The sequence below is a fragment of the Tetrao urogallus genome (assembly GCF_951394365.1).
Source record: "Tetrao urogallus genome assembly, chromosome: 15".
In the NCBI taxonomy this organism is placed as follows: Eukaryota; Metazoa; Chordata; class Aves; order Galliformes; family Phasianidae; genus Tetrao; species Tetrao urogallus.
The window spans coordinates 11153853-11169564 of NC_136828.1; the positions used below are offsets into that span (position 1 = coordinate 11153853).

The 15712-nt window shown below is 44.4% G+C and overlaps 1 protein-coding gene across 1 annotated transcript in view; it reads right to left on the minus strand.

Annotated features, from left to right (window-relative positions):
• Window positions 1-1516: 1516 nt before the first annotated feature.
• SDK1 (sidekick cell adhesion molecule 1) overlaps window positions 1517-15712 on the minus strand; it is a gene marked incomplete at both ends in the record, with an annotated part of 357418 nt that continues 343222 nt past the window's right edge. The window contains 5 exons of the mRNA XM_079542659.1: window positions 1517-1789; window positions 8327-8456; window positions 8693-8813; window positions 10780-10917; window positions 13005-13169. Of these exons, the coding sequence (XP_079398785.1) occupies window positions 1517-1789; window positions 8327-8456; window positions 8693-8813; window positions 10780-10917; window positions 13005-13169 (827 nt within the window). The remainder of the gene's footprint in view (window positions 1790-8326; window positions 8457-8692; window positions 8814-10779; window positions 10918-13004; window positions 13170-15712) is intronic.

Below are 15712 nucleotides of genomic sequence, written 5' to 3' on the forward strand. Positions count from 1 at the left end.
TCCTTTAAAGCCCTGACAGTTTCCTTGTGAGCAAACAACGTGCTGCTAAACAGACTCAGGAAAAAGGTAGAAACAAAGAAAACAAAAGGGGAGCTGTACAAAAGGATGGAAAATAAACAAAAAGTCCTCTCTCCTTTTCAAAGGCTGTAGCTTCAAGCACACAAAGCAGCCGATAAATGTGCACAAGATAATTCACAGCCCTAACGCTTGAAAACCTGATTAGCTTTATTTGGAGACACTTTGTTGCTTCTCCTAAATATGAAGGTGAAGAATCAATAAAAGGCACCTGTGGACACCAAAACTCACCCAATCCATGTGACGTGTCTTTGTACTAAAGAAATAAAATCAAACAAACCCAAGTACCACTTATTTTTTTACAGACCAGTAAGCAGCACTGCAGAGTCTGGGCAAGAAAGAATGCTCTGTTTCTACTGACAGGGCAGGGTAACTTTCATGATCAAAACCCTCATCAATTAGCAGACTCTCTCGCTTGTCACTGCAATTAATTGAAAGATTCCTCTGGCTTTCTGGATTTTGTCCTTTGACTTTTGAAAACGAACAACTCAAACGGCACATGCTGTCCACAAGGGAGAATTAGAGCCACACCAAAAATAAACTGACCTTGCATCCAAATTCTTCCCATTTGTCTCACCCACTGCTGCCTACAGAGCTCTTTTGATACATCCACTCTTCTAAAGGCCCTGGAGTTGGAATATTTAGATTCCAGCAGGTCCCATTTGAAAAAGAAGGGAAAGCAGGTCAGCAATTCAGCATATGAACTCCAGTAGTGAGCTGAGAGCAGCCACAGTGACACATCTGAGCCTAAGTGAATCAGCCAGTGCTCCTAACATGGGGAGCAATGAGGAGGAGAGGAGAGGAGAGAGGAGGTGTTTGCTTTTCATGTAAAAGTTTGTCCCTTCTTGTTTTTAACTTCTTGACCCTGATGGCAGAAGGAAATGAAAAAGAAAAAAAAAAGGAGCCTGGGAGGTTTTATGTTTTCTCTTCGAATCACATCACAAAGCCTCTCATTGCATCTGGGGAATTCACCTCCTTGTTTGGAAATGGGGGGGGGATAGGAAGAGGGGAGAGAAAGAAAGAGGGAAGAGAGGGCACAGGAGCTGCTTCCTGAAGCAGTGTTACAAAAAAGTGGTTAAAAAACCCCAACTATTCACAAGTGGTTTAAAATCATCGCTTTTCAGAATTCCTTTCCCTCCCCCCTTATTTTTTTTTAAGCAAAGGTTCGGCTAGTTCAGCTCCGTGATTTGAGAATTGATTGTCTTCAGGAAAAAAAAAAACAAAATGAAACGAAACAAACAAACAAACAAAAAAAACCCAAACCCAAAACAAACTGAAAAGAAAAAAAGACAAATAAAGAACAAAACCAGATCAGCCTCATCCGTGTTCCCATCCGCTCTACCCTGATAGAGAAGCTACCCACAGTTCGCCGCTGGTCACTGCTGTGGCTGACCCCGAGCAGTGCCGGCATCGCGGCCGGGCTCTTCCCTCCCACCCCGTGTCAGACGAAGGAGGAGAAGCCTGTCACTGGAGTCCGGGAGCCGGGTGCAGGCTGTCCCGTTGGGGTGTACACCCCTCCTGAGCTCTGTGTCGTGATGACAGTCTGGAAATAGGGTTCTGTCTCGCTGGCGGAGCACTCCTCGTATCTGTAGGATGTTGGGTGCTTCACCCCTTTCTGCTGCCGCTTCCAGGAGTTGTAGTACGTGGGATCGCTCATGTAATGGTTCACAAAGGAATGCTTTGGCAGCTCGTCTTCGTAATCTGAGTCGGTGGCCTGGAGTATAAGGGAAAAAAAAATCAGCTGTTAGCATCTAGGATTTAGCTCAGTCTGCTCTGAAAGAAATTAGAGGGAAGATTAATATCACCAGCTGACAAAAGCGATAATTTTAGGGTAGGATGGGTTGTAGTCCAAGTGTAACACATGCTGGCTGTAGGAGAGTGCTGTGCTCTGGCTGAGCCAGGCCTTGCTGCTAGGGGGAAATTCCCTGATGATCTCTTTCAATAAGAGATGCAGAGAAAGGACAAGAGAAAGAAAGGTTTTAAGCTGAGACAGGGGAGCTTTAGGTTGGATATTAGGAGGAACTTTTCCACACAGGGTGGTGAGGCACTGGCACAGGCTGCCCAAGGAGGCTGTGGATGCCCCATCCCTGCAGGCATTCAAGGCCAGGCTGGATGTGGCTCTGGGCAGCCTGGGCTGCTGGTTGGCGACCTGCACACAGCAGGGGGTTGGAACTGGATGAGCACTGTGGGCCTTTGCAACCCAGGCCATTTTATGATTCTACAAAATCCCTTCTAATTTAGCGCAGAACCCACACAGCAAGACTACAGCTCCCTACTTGGACAGAAGGTACAGAGAAGGGTAGAGTAATTGTAGGGAAACCAACCATTCTATGACTCTCTGATATAATCAAAGTGATCACAATTGCAACAGCAATTGAGAATCTCTCTACTTCTGATGCAAGAACTGACAGAATGCTTTTGTGCACAGCAGCTGCCGTGCTGTTGTGTATTCTGCTCAGGTCAGGGCACCTGCACAGTGCTCAGAGTTTGGCTTGCAAGCCTCATTAAATGCTGAAAATTAGTTATATCATTGGGAGGGAGTTAAGCAAAACCAAAAGTTATTTCAGGCAAACAACTCTATTTTGTACTTTCCAGTTGATTATCAGTAGTGTAATAATGCACACAACCAGCAGCGATGGAAGAAAACAGAAATGCAATATTTGGGAAAGAACTGCCAGAAAGGAGGGGATGCTTCCATCACATGGCTCAGGCACAAGCCCATGCTCAGACAGGATCTCACCCCTGACAACATGTACAGGGGACAACTAGTAGCCTCAGAGCCGGTACCGGCAGCTCACTGGAGCTGAGGAGCTCTGCTGGGCTGTAACCAGAGCAGCTCTGTGCCTCCAGAGCACTGCTTCTGGGACACAGCTGCAGGAAGCATGGAGAGCTCATCGATCTCGTCTGAACAGAGATCATGGCAAAGCCTTGCCCATAGCATCCAAGCGCACATTTCCCTTCTGTTCCCACTGACATTCCCACCAATAGCAGCCACATCCCATACAGCACACAAACATTTACTCAGTCACTGCCATATCTCATGCCTTCTCTTGAAATCTCTCATTCGAGCATGCAAAAGCTTTTATTCCTTTTTTTCCCCCCTGATAGCCTGCGTAGCCAACCTAAAAGGCAATTAAAAATCAGTGGTGGCTGCCTATGACATACAAGAGAGAGATGGGTAAGCACAACTCACAACCACTAGTGATTGCTGTTAGTTTCAGAAGGTTGGTATCATTCTGAGTCTGACACCACACAGCAAACACACACCCTCCTTGATCCTGCCTGCCACACAACTAGTCTCTCCTCCTCTAATGGCCTCTGAAGAACAATCTTCAAATGCCTTCCAAACCATCATCTGAAAAGGGCACCGCATCCATCATCCCACTCCTTTGCTGAGATATCTGCTTCGATACTATTTCGTGCCTGTTTTCCAGCACAGAGAGTGATAAACGGGGCTGAGAAATTTTTTCCCAGACTTTTCTGAAACTCTGAGTAAAGCAGTTTGCTAACAGCTTTGCAGAATTCCCCTTCTGTTAACCATGCTTTGGATCTTTCTATTGTTTTAAGACTGCAAAGCTCCAGGTGCCTTGATGCGTAATTAATATTACAACAAAACCTCACCAGCATTTAACAATTATTCCAGAAGGAACTCAGCAAATCTATCACCTGGAAAAACGTTCCTTTGCACCAGCTGCCAACCTTGGGAAGACAACACTGGTCTCCCTCCAAAGGCCTTCCTGAACAGGTGGTTTTTGCAGCGTGCCTGGAATATCCCCAGATTTGGAACACTTTGCAGCCAAGGGGTACAGAGAGCAGCTCCAGAGTCTTGGCACTGCTGCAGGAAACATCCTGCCAGCACAGCCCTGTCTATTTTGTAAGGGGCTCCAACAAAAGTGCTTCTGCTGATGGTGGATGTGGCAGCGTGACAGAGAGAAGCTACAGCTCAGGTCCTCAGGCTGCAGAGGCAACAGACTTTTCCTGCAGACCTGTTTTCCTCTGTTCCTATCAAGAAACAAGATGTTGTACCTTGCACCAGCCTATGTGTTGCTGCAGCTCTGTATGCTAGCGTTAAAGGCTTAAAGTGCTCGGGGAGCTGGGAGATGATGTCGGCATCCAGCAGAAAAGTCTCTGCATCCTGAGCAGAGGCAGATGGCTGCGGCTCATTCAACAGCGAGCATCACCTAAAGATATAAACTCCTGGATGCGCTCCCCTGCCAACGACACAATGCAACCACAGCTCTTCCGACTCCTTCCCCAATCCAAAGTCAGTCTCAATGCCTCAGACGCTCTCCTCCAGCTCCAGAGAAACAAGCCTCTGCTGGAGAGATGGATCGTGTCAGCTGAGTTGCAGTGTTATACACATAAGTAAAAATAAAAATAAAAAATCGCTTCCTGTGGCTCCTTCCTGGTCTTCCTGACGTCCCCACAGACACAGGGAAGAAACATAAAGGCAGTTAAAAGGCCAGGAGGTCTAAGAAGAAATGCTGAGAGGGAGATGTATCCAGGAAAGGAGCACATTACTTGATAGGTACAATAACAGTGATGCAGCCAGTTGATTTCTATCCACTGCTAGGAAAAATATACTTACCCACAGAACTAATACAGTTTCTGTACCTAAGCCAAGTCCTTTTGAGACTGCCAGAAGTCAACATAATGAAGAGGAGAAATATTGGGAGCACTTTTAGATGGGCTGCTGCCACTTGAAATAGACTTGCCATGGACGGAAAGTCCAAGATTTTCAAACTAGGCCACCTGCTGATAATCTGTCCCCTAATTAGTCTGTTATCCCAACTGAAAGAGAATACTAATGCAGTGTAAATAAGACCAATGCCTTTGAGAGAGGACTTTCATGAAACTTATATAGCTGCAAAAGCCTCATCTAACTTCAGCCTTTCGCCATCGTTAGCACTGATGCTGGGAAGGATAACCTATTTTTTGGTCTTGATAGAAAGTGGTTTCTTTGTATTTCCCTCAAAATAAGCAAGAACCAACTATTCCACGTTTCCAAACTATCTTCAAAGGTCTGCTCTGAACAAGGTACTGATACCTGCCCTTAGCAGCAAGAAATTTTCTAAGTTATGATCCCAGATCCCTGCCTGCCCCAATGAAAGTCAAGGAGTCAAAAAATAAATGTTTTGCATGACAGTACAGACAGCTTATATTAGAGGATTACTTCCTAGTGTTTTTAAACTACTGAGGAAATAGAAATGCTGCAGGGCTTTTTGCTTTGTTTTCAGTTTTCCCTACTCTGCATCGCCCTTCAGTGCGATGGTGGCTTTGTTTCCTTGGAAACCTCCATAGGCTGAAGTGTGATTGGTGTACCATGACATTAGAGGCTGTCAACCAGAGTGTGGGAATGCCTACGAAACAATAAATACAGAAAATGAGAGGCTATTTAAGCATTATATTGATAGCACAAAATGCACAAATGCTGTTCAGAGGCAAAACAGCAATCAGAGTTGGCTAGCTGAGTCAATGGGAAATTCAAAAATAGTTCCAATTATTATTATTATTTTAAGCGAATGGATAAGAAACAGCTTTCTGAGATTATTTCTTAAAATGTAGATGGCAGCAGCTTCTCTTGGTTGACATGAAACAAGTATGTGTAAAAGAGGTAGGCTTGACCTGGTAGGCAAGTCATTTTGCTGGACATGGGAACCCTCCCTATGAACGTCTCGTCTGCAGCTCCTGCCCAACTTGTCAAAATTGCTTGAAAACATCAGAAACAAGTTAAGCCATATTCCACAATAAGTGTTAAGTGGAAATTTATGGCATGTTCCCACAGAGCTGAGAAAGGGAAAATCAGTTGTGCCATAGCGGGCAGCTTGGCAGAGCAGAGCATCTCCAGCATCCAGCAGGGACTGACACTGCACAGAATCTATGAGAATATTACCTCCTGAAAACAGTTTTTGGGGTATCACAAAGACATGTGAGCATAAAAACATACACAACACCCTGCCCTGCTGCCCTTCCCTGGCTGGCTGACATCACAGATGCATCATCAAATTTCCCTACAATGGTGAGCACCAAATTTCTTCAGATCGTCTGTCCAGAGCCTGGTCCACTTGACTCATTACCTAAAAGCATATTATTATTAATCACTTAGAAATTACACTCTTAGCACTCTCTTGCTCCACACCTGCCAATTAAACTACTTTAACCTCATTAACGGTGCTGGTGCTTGGCTTTCATGACATGGAGTGAGTTAACCATTTGATTTATGAATATTGGAGTGCTGCTTGGTCTGCTACATTTCCTCTTCGTTCCTCTCTTGCTCTTCTCGTCAGGAGGGAGCAAGGAGGAAGGCTCCCAGGCAGCTGTGTTGCAAATGCAGTCAGTCAACCTGAGAGTTTCTCTCAGGCTTCTTCGTGCTCAGTAAAGCCCATGAGAGTTGAAGCCAGCGAGCTTCCTTCTTTTCCCCAGAAAATCTTGACACTTCAGGCAACAAGGGTAAAACTAAGAAGCAGAGAGATGACATATGGGTTGGAAGCAAAAGCACTGTTTTTGGCCTTACCTGCCCTTCTGTGCAGCACAGTAAGTGGAATTTGAGATCCATGCAAATACGTATTAGAGGAAAATAGCATCAGGATCCCCTTTGCTGCAGAGGACTGAACATGTGTAGAGCTCTTACATAAAAAAGATATCTTTAACTCTTCACTTAACAGGAAATATTCTTGCCTGCTAAAAATGATGGAGATTCTGAAATTCTCAGAAAACCAGAGCTTGTCTGTTAAGATATCCTTTGAGAACAGAAACCGAGAGCAGAAAAGATGAACGGGAAGAGCTAATAGGTACAGGAATATTTGAAAACAGAGCGGTCAAACATCTATACCCACCTCTGCCCCTGTGCCCTCATCTCCTGCCTGTACCAGCCAACATAAACAGCATTTTCAGGCTGATCAAAAGGCAGCATCTCCTCTTGCTACCTCTATCGGGAGCCTATTAACATTTCATGCCTAAAAGCACTCCCCACAAAAATAAGCAAGCATCAAAGACATTATACAGAAGGGCTGCATATCTAAGCCCCAAGGAAAAACAAGAGGCATATTTTGTTCCCATTCTCACATGCAGACACAGTCACAAAAACACTAGAATCTCAATCGAGACCTTCAGACTCGACTGCAATACATAGTAAATAAATAATATTAATAATAGCCTGAGGGAAAAAAAAAAAAAAAAAAGACACAACACTTTCTTTTATGTCGTATAAACAGTGCACATAGAAGGCAGTAATGACACCCTGCAAGGAGACTTTTGCGCATTACCAGGAAATACCACATGGGGCAATGAAATTAATGTCAGAAGGTGCCAGAGCTAAATTCATGATCATGCTCAGCAAACTGTTTTAATGACAGGTTTAATGCTGGGTTGTTACAGTGACATGACCAAAGCACTACGGCTTTAATCTGGAGGTAGCGCTTGTGCATCGTGCAGACAGCAGCTCCAGCTCTGCCAAGGAAGCTGCTGGCACGCTGGGTCGGCGATAGGGCAGCACAAAGCAGCAGGCTGTCCGTGGTAATTAACAGGAGGTGAGAGTTGGGTAGCCAGGAAAAGCAGCTGTAGCTGCAGGTGCAGAAAAGCTACAGATGAAAACTGTCATCTTCCTTCACTACTTGCTGCTCTTGATTTATTCTTGCTGGAAGGGTCAGGTTTGGAGTGGTTTGGCCCACTGCTCGCTTCTTGTGCTGTCAGCTCAGATTCATCGGGATCTCAGCTGACAACACACAATTTGAGAGACAGATTTACCTGTCTGCATGTCCCTTGAAGTCTGCTTATTCACCCATGGCCACTGCTGGGCTTTTACAGACCATAACCACTTATTCCTTAAAGAAGATGTGAGACACAAGATAGAGCACTGTCAAATGCGTAATGCTGGCATACAACCACCTTCCTTGGAGAACAGAGTCTGAAAACATCCCAAGCAGAAGGCTCCTGTAGACTGGGGAGTTTGGAAACCTGAATGCTGGGCTCTCACTGTAATTGCTATGAGATCCCTGGCAGGTTACTGATTCCCCACTTACTCCCATTATAATGCAGGCAGCAGTTCTCATCACTAAAGAACATAACTTCCAAATCTCAGTGTTTGCTGCAGCTGCCTAAAAAGGCACTGTGAAAACTTGTGATAATATCGATGCAGACAAATAATGGCAACAGTGCAATGCAGGTGTGGCAATGGGATTTCAAAGTCTTTGGTGCTGGGAACGAATGTGTGCAGTGAGTGACACTCAGCAAGGCAAAGGCAAACCCTTACCTCTGACTCCGACATTTCTAAGGGCTTCTCGTTGAGTCCCAAGCCCTCGGTCAGCACAGCTCCATTGTACTTGTTGCAGATATCCTCATCAGAGTAGTGCAGCCCCCCTGGGCTTGGGCGAGGAGGAGACCTGGCAAACATAACATGTGAGTGTATGGATAGTGTCAATTCTCTGAAATGATGCAATTAGAGACGATAAAATCACGCTTAGAAATCAGAATCACAGCCTGGAGCAGTGACTTGGGCATTAGTGTGAAGACCTCCTTAGATCCACCAGACAACAGTGTCTCCTTGTTGCCTACTTAATAGCTGCCTGAATCTAAATGAAAAGGCATTTCCAGCAGCGTGGTGTTCCCAGCTTCTTACCTGGTTCCATTTTTCTTTGAGAATGTGCTCTTGATGTTTAGGTGTCTGCTATTGAGCTCCAGAGCAGTGAAGCCTCCATTATCCAAGGTGACTGACTCTTCCACATTGGAGATGGTCTTACCTGGAGCCAGGCAATGAGAGATTCAGCTGAAACAAGGGCATTTTCCTCCCAGATACAACTTTAAGAGTGATTAAAAATGAGTTGCTAACTTTCCTTTCATTATGTTTTATGATACCACTATTTTTTAAAAATCTCTCTAGCTTTGTTACTGAAAAATGAGTACATAGTGGAAGAAAGGAGCATATCAGGAGTGCAGACAGGCAGAAGGAGCAAAAGTAGGGGAGAGACGGAGTCATGGATGAATGCATTTCATTCAATGGTAAGTATCTCAAATAATGCAGGTGAACTGTGCTCCACAAGTGCTTATGCTTGTCTTTTGACTACAAATGGAACCCAGGTGAGTATTTCAGGTGGCCACTGAAAGTGTCCTAAACCAGGTGACATGCATCCCATTAATGCTGACTGAAGCCAAGCAAAAGTAAAACTAGGAAAGGCAGAAAAAGAAGAAACAAACAAACAAAAAAGGCAGGAAAGCAAGAGAAAGGATTAGTGGGCAGCAAATGGGAAAAAAAGATGTCAGAAGTGTAACGAGAATAAGATATAGGTGTGAGAAATCACAAACAGTGTAAGGCAGGGAAAAGCACAGGGACTGGCGGACAAGGGAAAATACAGCAAGATATGTTTGTTCTTGTGATCAAATATAGCAAGAGCTTATTCTCTCCCATGCTCTTCTTTGTAATCCCAAAGGTGTGAGCTCAGCTAGTGTCCTGCGGAGAAGGACCAGTTGCGTATTGCCACTTTGCAGCAGACAGGTGCTTCATCCTCAACTTCAATTTCAATGCTACATTAAGACTCAGTGTGAACACTGATACCTGACAGTGCAGGTCAGACGTGTCTTTTCTTGTCTGCGCCCCAAACACACAGCAAAACTAAGAAGATGAGTGATTTCCTATGAGCTGTGCATACAAATATGTAATAGTATTAACTTGGTAAAATGCCACGGTATTCATACATCTTATATGCCATGGGACTAAAATCTGATTTTCTAACGCTTGTTAGCAGTGAATTATAAAGAAAGAAAAGATCTTCTCTTTGGGACTGAATTTCTAAATACTATCTGGAAGACTCTTTCCAGACTCCTTCATTACATTAATCCCTTAGAATGAGTAGCATAAAGACTCATCCACTCAATCTGACTCACTAACGGGCCTTTTTGGCAAGGCCTTCTAGCAGCAGAGCAATTTCTTGCTGGAGGTGGAGATAGCTACCAAAGAAACACACAGATGAACAACTTTTTCACATAAGGTGAAGAAAAGATAAGAACAATATTCACTGCTCTGGAACCAGGTGCTTAAAAAGGGGACTATCAGCGTTCCCAGTTCCAGAGCAGGTAGCCCCTCTTCCCTTTCAGAAAGGAATGGTAAAAACTGTAACTAAAGGAAAATTCACATCTTGATCCTTGCAGTGCCCCAAAGTTCAACAGGCCTGGATAACCAAGGCACCTCCCAGCTCCTTGGCACCAGACCAGTAACTGCAGCTTGGCTTAGGGAATGAACACGAGATGCTGGGCACTCTATTTAATATAAGGGAGCTATGATGTAGTCCTCATACATACAGCCATAGGATATTTGCATTGGGTACAGACACGGAAAGCAGAACCCTCTCCCCATCTATCAGGAATGACAACTGAGCTAAATGAAGTCTCAGCTCATTCATTTTTTTGTTGTCCTCTGCCAAGCACTTGACCCAGACGCCTTGGCTTTTGTTACAGCCCCTGGGCCTTCCACATGCTGTTCTGTCCAAGCCTGTGGTTAACTTCCAAAATCTCGCAGGCTCAGGCACTCTTTGCCCAGCAAGGCCATGGGCAAAAGCCATTTCTACCAAATCAAACAGTAAAAATATCTTCTGCCAAGCAAAATACCTGTTAAGAGAGCACATGCGGGTGAAATCAAGATTTCAAAGGGAAGACATTTCTAATTCTTGAAGATCTTGAGAGCATGTGTACAATGCAGAGCAGCTGTCTTACCTGTGCTGCAGTTCTTGTACTTCTTGCTCTGGCCATGCAGGACCAAAGCAAATACCACCAACAGGATCAGGATCAGACTTGAGAGAGCCATCACCAGGAGAAACCACCACTCCTCATAGAAAGGGGCTTCTGTTTGTGCTGAAAATGCAAAAGAGGATCAACAACGACTCCTTATGCTCCTGAAGAATTTCCCTTTCTCCCCCACGGTGAGCTAGACCCCTAACAGTGCTCTGGAAAGAGGCGTTCAAAGAAGTTGCCTGAATTTTGTGTCTTCTCAAGTCATTTCACTCCATTTGACCTCAGCTGGAGGCATAAAAATGATACAAACTTCCCCTTCCTAGAGTTCTCTTCCCAGTCGTGGTTTGAAGCAGTTAAGTACTATCGGTTTTTTGATGCAATGTTCTCCTCGACAGCACCTCTCAGCTTTGACCAGAAGTGCTGCCACTGGAGCCACAAAGAGCAGTTGTCATTTCCCTATCGTTTACCCTATGAGGAGTAGTTGATGCCAGGAGACCAACCCAAATCCTCACTGCCACTGAACCCAGGCACTCTCTTTCCTCTCACTATCCCGGACCACGGATGTAAACTAACGTCTGCTGTAAGCCTGATGATGTGGGCAATCTGTTCCAGATCACTGGGTATTTCTGCAGCAGTGAAAAGCAGCCACAATCTTTATTTGTTAGGAGGTCAACCCGAGCTAACAAAGTCCTGCAGGCAAACTGCACGAGGCACGCTGGGCTGAGCAGATTCAGTGCAATTTACACCTCCCTGTGCGAGCTGAAGTGGGCAGCATAAAACGCTGTATACTTTTATGGCTGGGAATCTCAGCGGAAACCTCTTACTTTCATGCAGCAATTTGAGATGAATACTGAAGCATCAAAAGGAGGTGAATTAAATAGTTCAGTTCAAGTGGAGAACTTACAAACAAGAAGTTTATTTATAAAAAGCATCAGAAGGGGTTGTGTGTCCGGCTTCAGGGGAATAATGTCTTCTGGGAATGGAAAGACTGACATGATCACTGACCCCTTACATTGTGCTACAGCCTCTGTGAAACCACAGATAGGAAAAACACTGACTCTTCGTGTTTGAAGTGGGCTGTCTATGCCCTTGTCCTGAAGGAGAAAAGCAAGGGTAGCACTCACACTGAAATTCATAGACAGCTCTCAGGCTAAGTGGTTAATTGTGTAAGGACAAATGCAGCCGTGATGGCGATAGCAGCATTTACTGCTCCTGCCTGCTGGGTAACCACTGAATGGTGTTTATGCTTTTCACTCGAGAAGCAAAGAGATAAAAGCCACTCCAGATACTGGAGCACTGCCAGGTTCTCAGGACTCTCCAGAACTTTGAATCACAAAGACATTTTTTCAGGTTCTTTTATTCCTCATCCGTCTTTGCTGACGCAGCGAGGACGAAACCTGTTGCTCAAAAGCAACCTGGAGTACAGCCCTCTCTGCAAGGGTAAGAGGAGACCTGAGCAAGATGTTTGCAAGGGCAAGCTCTCTCCCACTTCACAACAGCCCATTGAACTAAAGCTATCCAAGCATGGCAAGCCGAGTGGAATTGCAAGTTTCTTTTCAAGGCACTGAAGGTTCCTTCAGGAAATCAGAGTGCTGCCTTGTTCAAAGGGACTCTGCAAGCGTGTTTAGCCCTCTTTACTGGGAATTATCATAATAGAGTGGGAAGGGTGGGAAGAGTCCATGAGTGCCACCACCAATCTGTTGTGTTGAATGGGAATGGGGGCATCACAGTGTGCTGGAATTGCCAGCACAGAGGATATAATGAGCAGTTTTGTCAGACTGCATTCTTGAGAGCTAAATGTAAAATAACACAGAAAGTGCTTATCACAGAACCTTGGGAAAAGAGAAGAAAGCAGAGTAAACAAAACAACAGACCTGGAGAGGAGGAAGGAGAAAAAGCAAACAAATTGTAGACTTTGTAAATTAGTCTTAAGGCAAGAAATCTTATGTGTAAACACGCTCTCAAACTTCCTGAGAAGGTTCTTTGCCAAGCTTAAAAATGGCACAAGCTTATTCTTCCTGTTGAGAGTAGAGCATACTAAAATAACAATTCTCAACAACATTTTGCCCTGAAACAAGCAAAAACAAGCTGGCCTTGGTGTTTTATTGTAACATGAGAAGCTGGTTTTGTTTTGTTTTATTTTTTCTTCCTCCTCCACCTCCAGTAAGAAAATCTGTTGGAAAGCATTATCACACAAACACGATTACCTGATACTGCCACAGAGGGAACACTTGGCTCTCCGTAGCCAAATTCATTGACAGCCACCACCCGAAATTCGTACGTCACACCCTGTTTGAGTTTGTCCAGGCTGACGGTGTAGGAGGTAGCGCTGCGAGGAATGTCCTTCACAAACATGTCCCACAGTCCTTCATCTGGGAAAGCAGCAAGGAGAGGGATGGCATTAACTGTGTGACTTGGCATTTCCTTTTGATTGTGAAAAATAATTGTCGTTAATTGTGTTGCTTCCACCACAGGCAGTGGACATGCTTACCTGAAGGCTGCTTAGAGATATACACAAATGTCAGAATGCACTGCAAGACCTCATCTGTAAAACGATTTACTCGTGATGGGGGTGTCGTAACAGCCCAGCTGGGAGACACGGCTGTTAAAAGCTGCAGCAGTACCTGTGGTGACCTAAGCTGGATGGAGCAGCTGCCAACCATCTGGGTCCCTCCTGCCAGGGTGAGGTCACTGCATCTGCATGCCTGTTACCTGACGGAGCAAGTAAGCCCAGAGCAACCTGCTACATTAATGAGTCCTAATTGCACAGGTTTTGTCTGCTTTTCACTTTGCAAAAGTGACTTCGCTATCCAAGTGTGTAGGCTAAGTTTTACAAACCAATGTCAGATTCAGGTTTTGGCAGAAGCACTGTGGCCTTGCAAGATCTGGTTCTCCAGTGGAATGGTGCTACTGGAGTGCTGCTTGGTTCTCAACATTAATGGAGATGTGTCCTTTGCATGGGCTGGACTGCAGTGTGGCATAGCCCGTGGAGCGAGGCAGCAGGCACTGCATTTCTGTGCCATATATTTTTAAGCAGGAACGAGGTTTTGTTTGCATTACAAAGCTTTCAAAGTTTCGGGAAACACGATGCCTTCTGCATAACTGATGAGAGAGTTTCAGTAGGGTAATCTCAGCTCTCTGCAGCCATGCTGACATTTATCCTGATGCGCATCCTAACTAGGCACCGTTCCAGTCCCTGATCCATACCCTTAACCTTACTTTCACTTGACTTCAATGGAAAGAACTTTCAACTAGACGGATGCTGCTACCAGTAAGAACAAAACCAACTATAATTAAAGATGCCAGTCAATAATTTTGAGTGCAGGAATCAAACATTAATCTAACTAGACTGCATATCAGCAACAATTGGTGCCCAGCACTTCCACCGACAAAATGAAGTTACGGTCTACACATGGTGCCAAACTCTCAGCTAGCCTCAGCCAGCACAGCTCTTAAGGATTTGACCTGATCAGACTTCTACTTTTAGTTATCAAAGCTGTTCAGGCAATGTCTGTTTTTCTCTGTACGTCCTACAGCAATAGGAAGGCTGTGATAACCTCTGCATTGATACTATTCCAGGGCAGGAGCTTTGAAAGAAAGCCCTCTGCACTGCAAGATCCGAGCATCAGCAGGACTCCTGTAGCTTGAGGTGTTATCAAGGTAACAATAAAACAGGAGCCAGCAGCACTACCCTTAGCAACTTGTTCCGCTGCTGCAGTGTGAAGCCAGAATCTGTTCTCATTTGCTTTGCATTTACCCAAGTGTGAACTAATTGGAGACACTGCAGCAATTCCAAAGCTGTGTTGGTGTAACAGAACACAATCTGGCCCTTAGCCTACTTCTGTGCAACAGGGAATAACAGCAAAGATGGATTGATTAACACTGCAGGTGCATTTCCATGTGAACGTTTTAACTTTGGCATCAGTAAATGTTGGTTTGGTGATTTGTAACGTGCTGCACATCTAGCAACACACACAATGACTAACAACCCCCAAACTACTTCTTTTCTGATCATGAGGATTGGCATTCTCAGTGGATGCAGAAAGCAGGCTGAAATGTTATTGTTCCAGCTACATTTGAGAAACACTAAAGAACAATAAAAATAGGTAATTCGTCTGTCAGGCTTAAAATTCAGACCAATGCATTATTCACCACCACGATCAGAGTATAATGAAGTTATCATAATGTACCATTGTTACGTATTAGTTGGATATTACAACGGCTATAAAACAAGAGATAAAATATTGACTTCTCTTTTACAGGGCAGTTGAAGGCTGGATTATTTCTACCACGTAAACTCACAACGTGATAAAAAGGGGGCCTGGGATTTAGCTGATCTGAAAAGGGCGGAGCGAGGGATGCTTTTTCCACGTTAGATTGTCACAGCCACCGATACTAAGAAGATGCATCTCAGACTATAAAATATTGCTATAATTGCTAGAATTGCCTGAGCTTTCATAAACACATTTGTAAACAGCAATAAGAGAATTTGAGCCCTTTGTGAATTGTCAGAAAAGCAATTTGTTTACAATGAAAGCTGCTTAAATGGGGGAAGAAAAAGCAATAGTAAAAATGAATGTTCAACGCTCATTGCAACAAACACAACTGTTCACATACACTTCCTTGCTTATTTTCTCAAACCTATCAAGGTGCACAGTGCAGAATCTCCAACAGACCAAGAAAGTTGAAATTTAACCACTGTGTAAAGCTTGCAGTAAGGATGTCTTTCTCATTGCTGCTCCAAGGAGATGTTATTCACAAGGTAGTTCGTGGCTTCTCCAGCTCTGGCCAACAAAACTTCTAATTACAGAGCCTCAATTTATCTAATCTCTCTCCAGAATATTCAGGCCTGTCTTTATAGACAGAGACTGCAATCAGATATATCCAAACTAAAAAAGACATTTTGTTTCAGTAG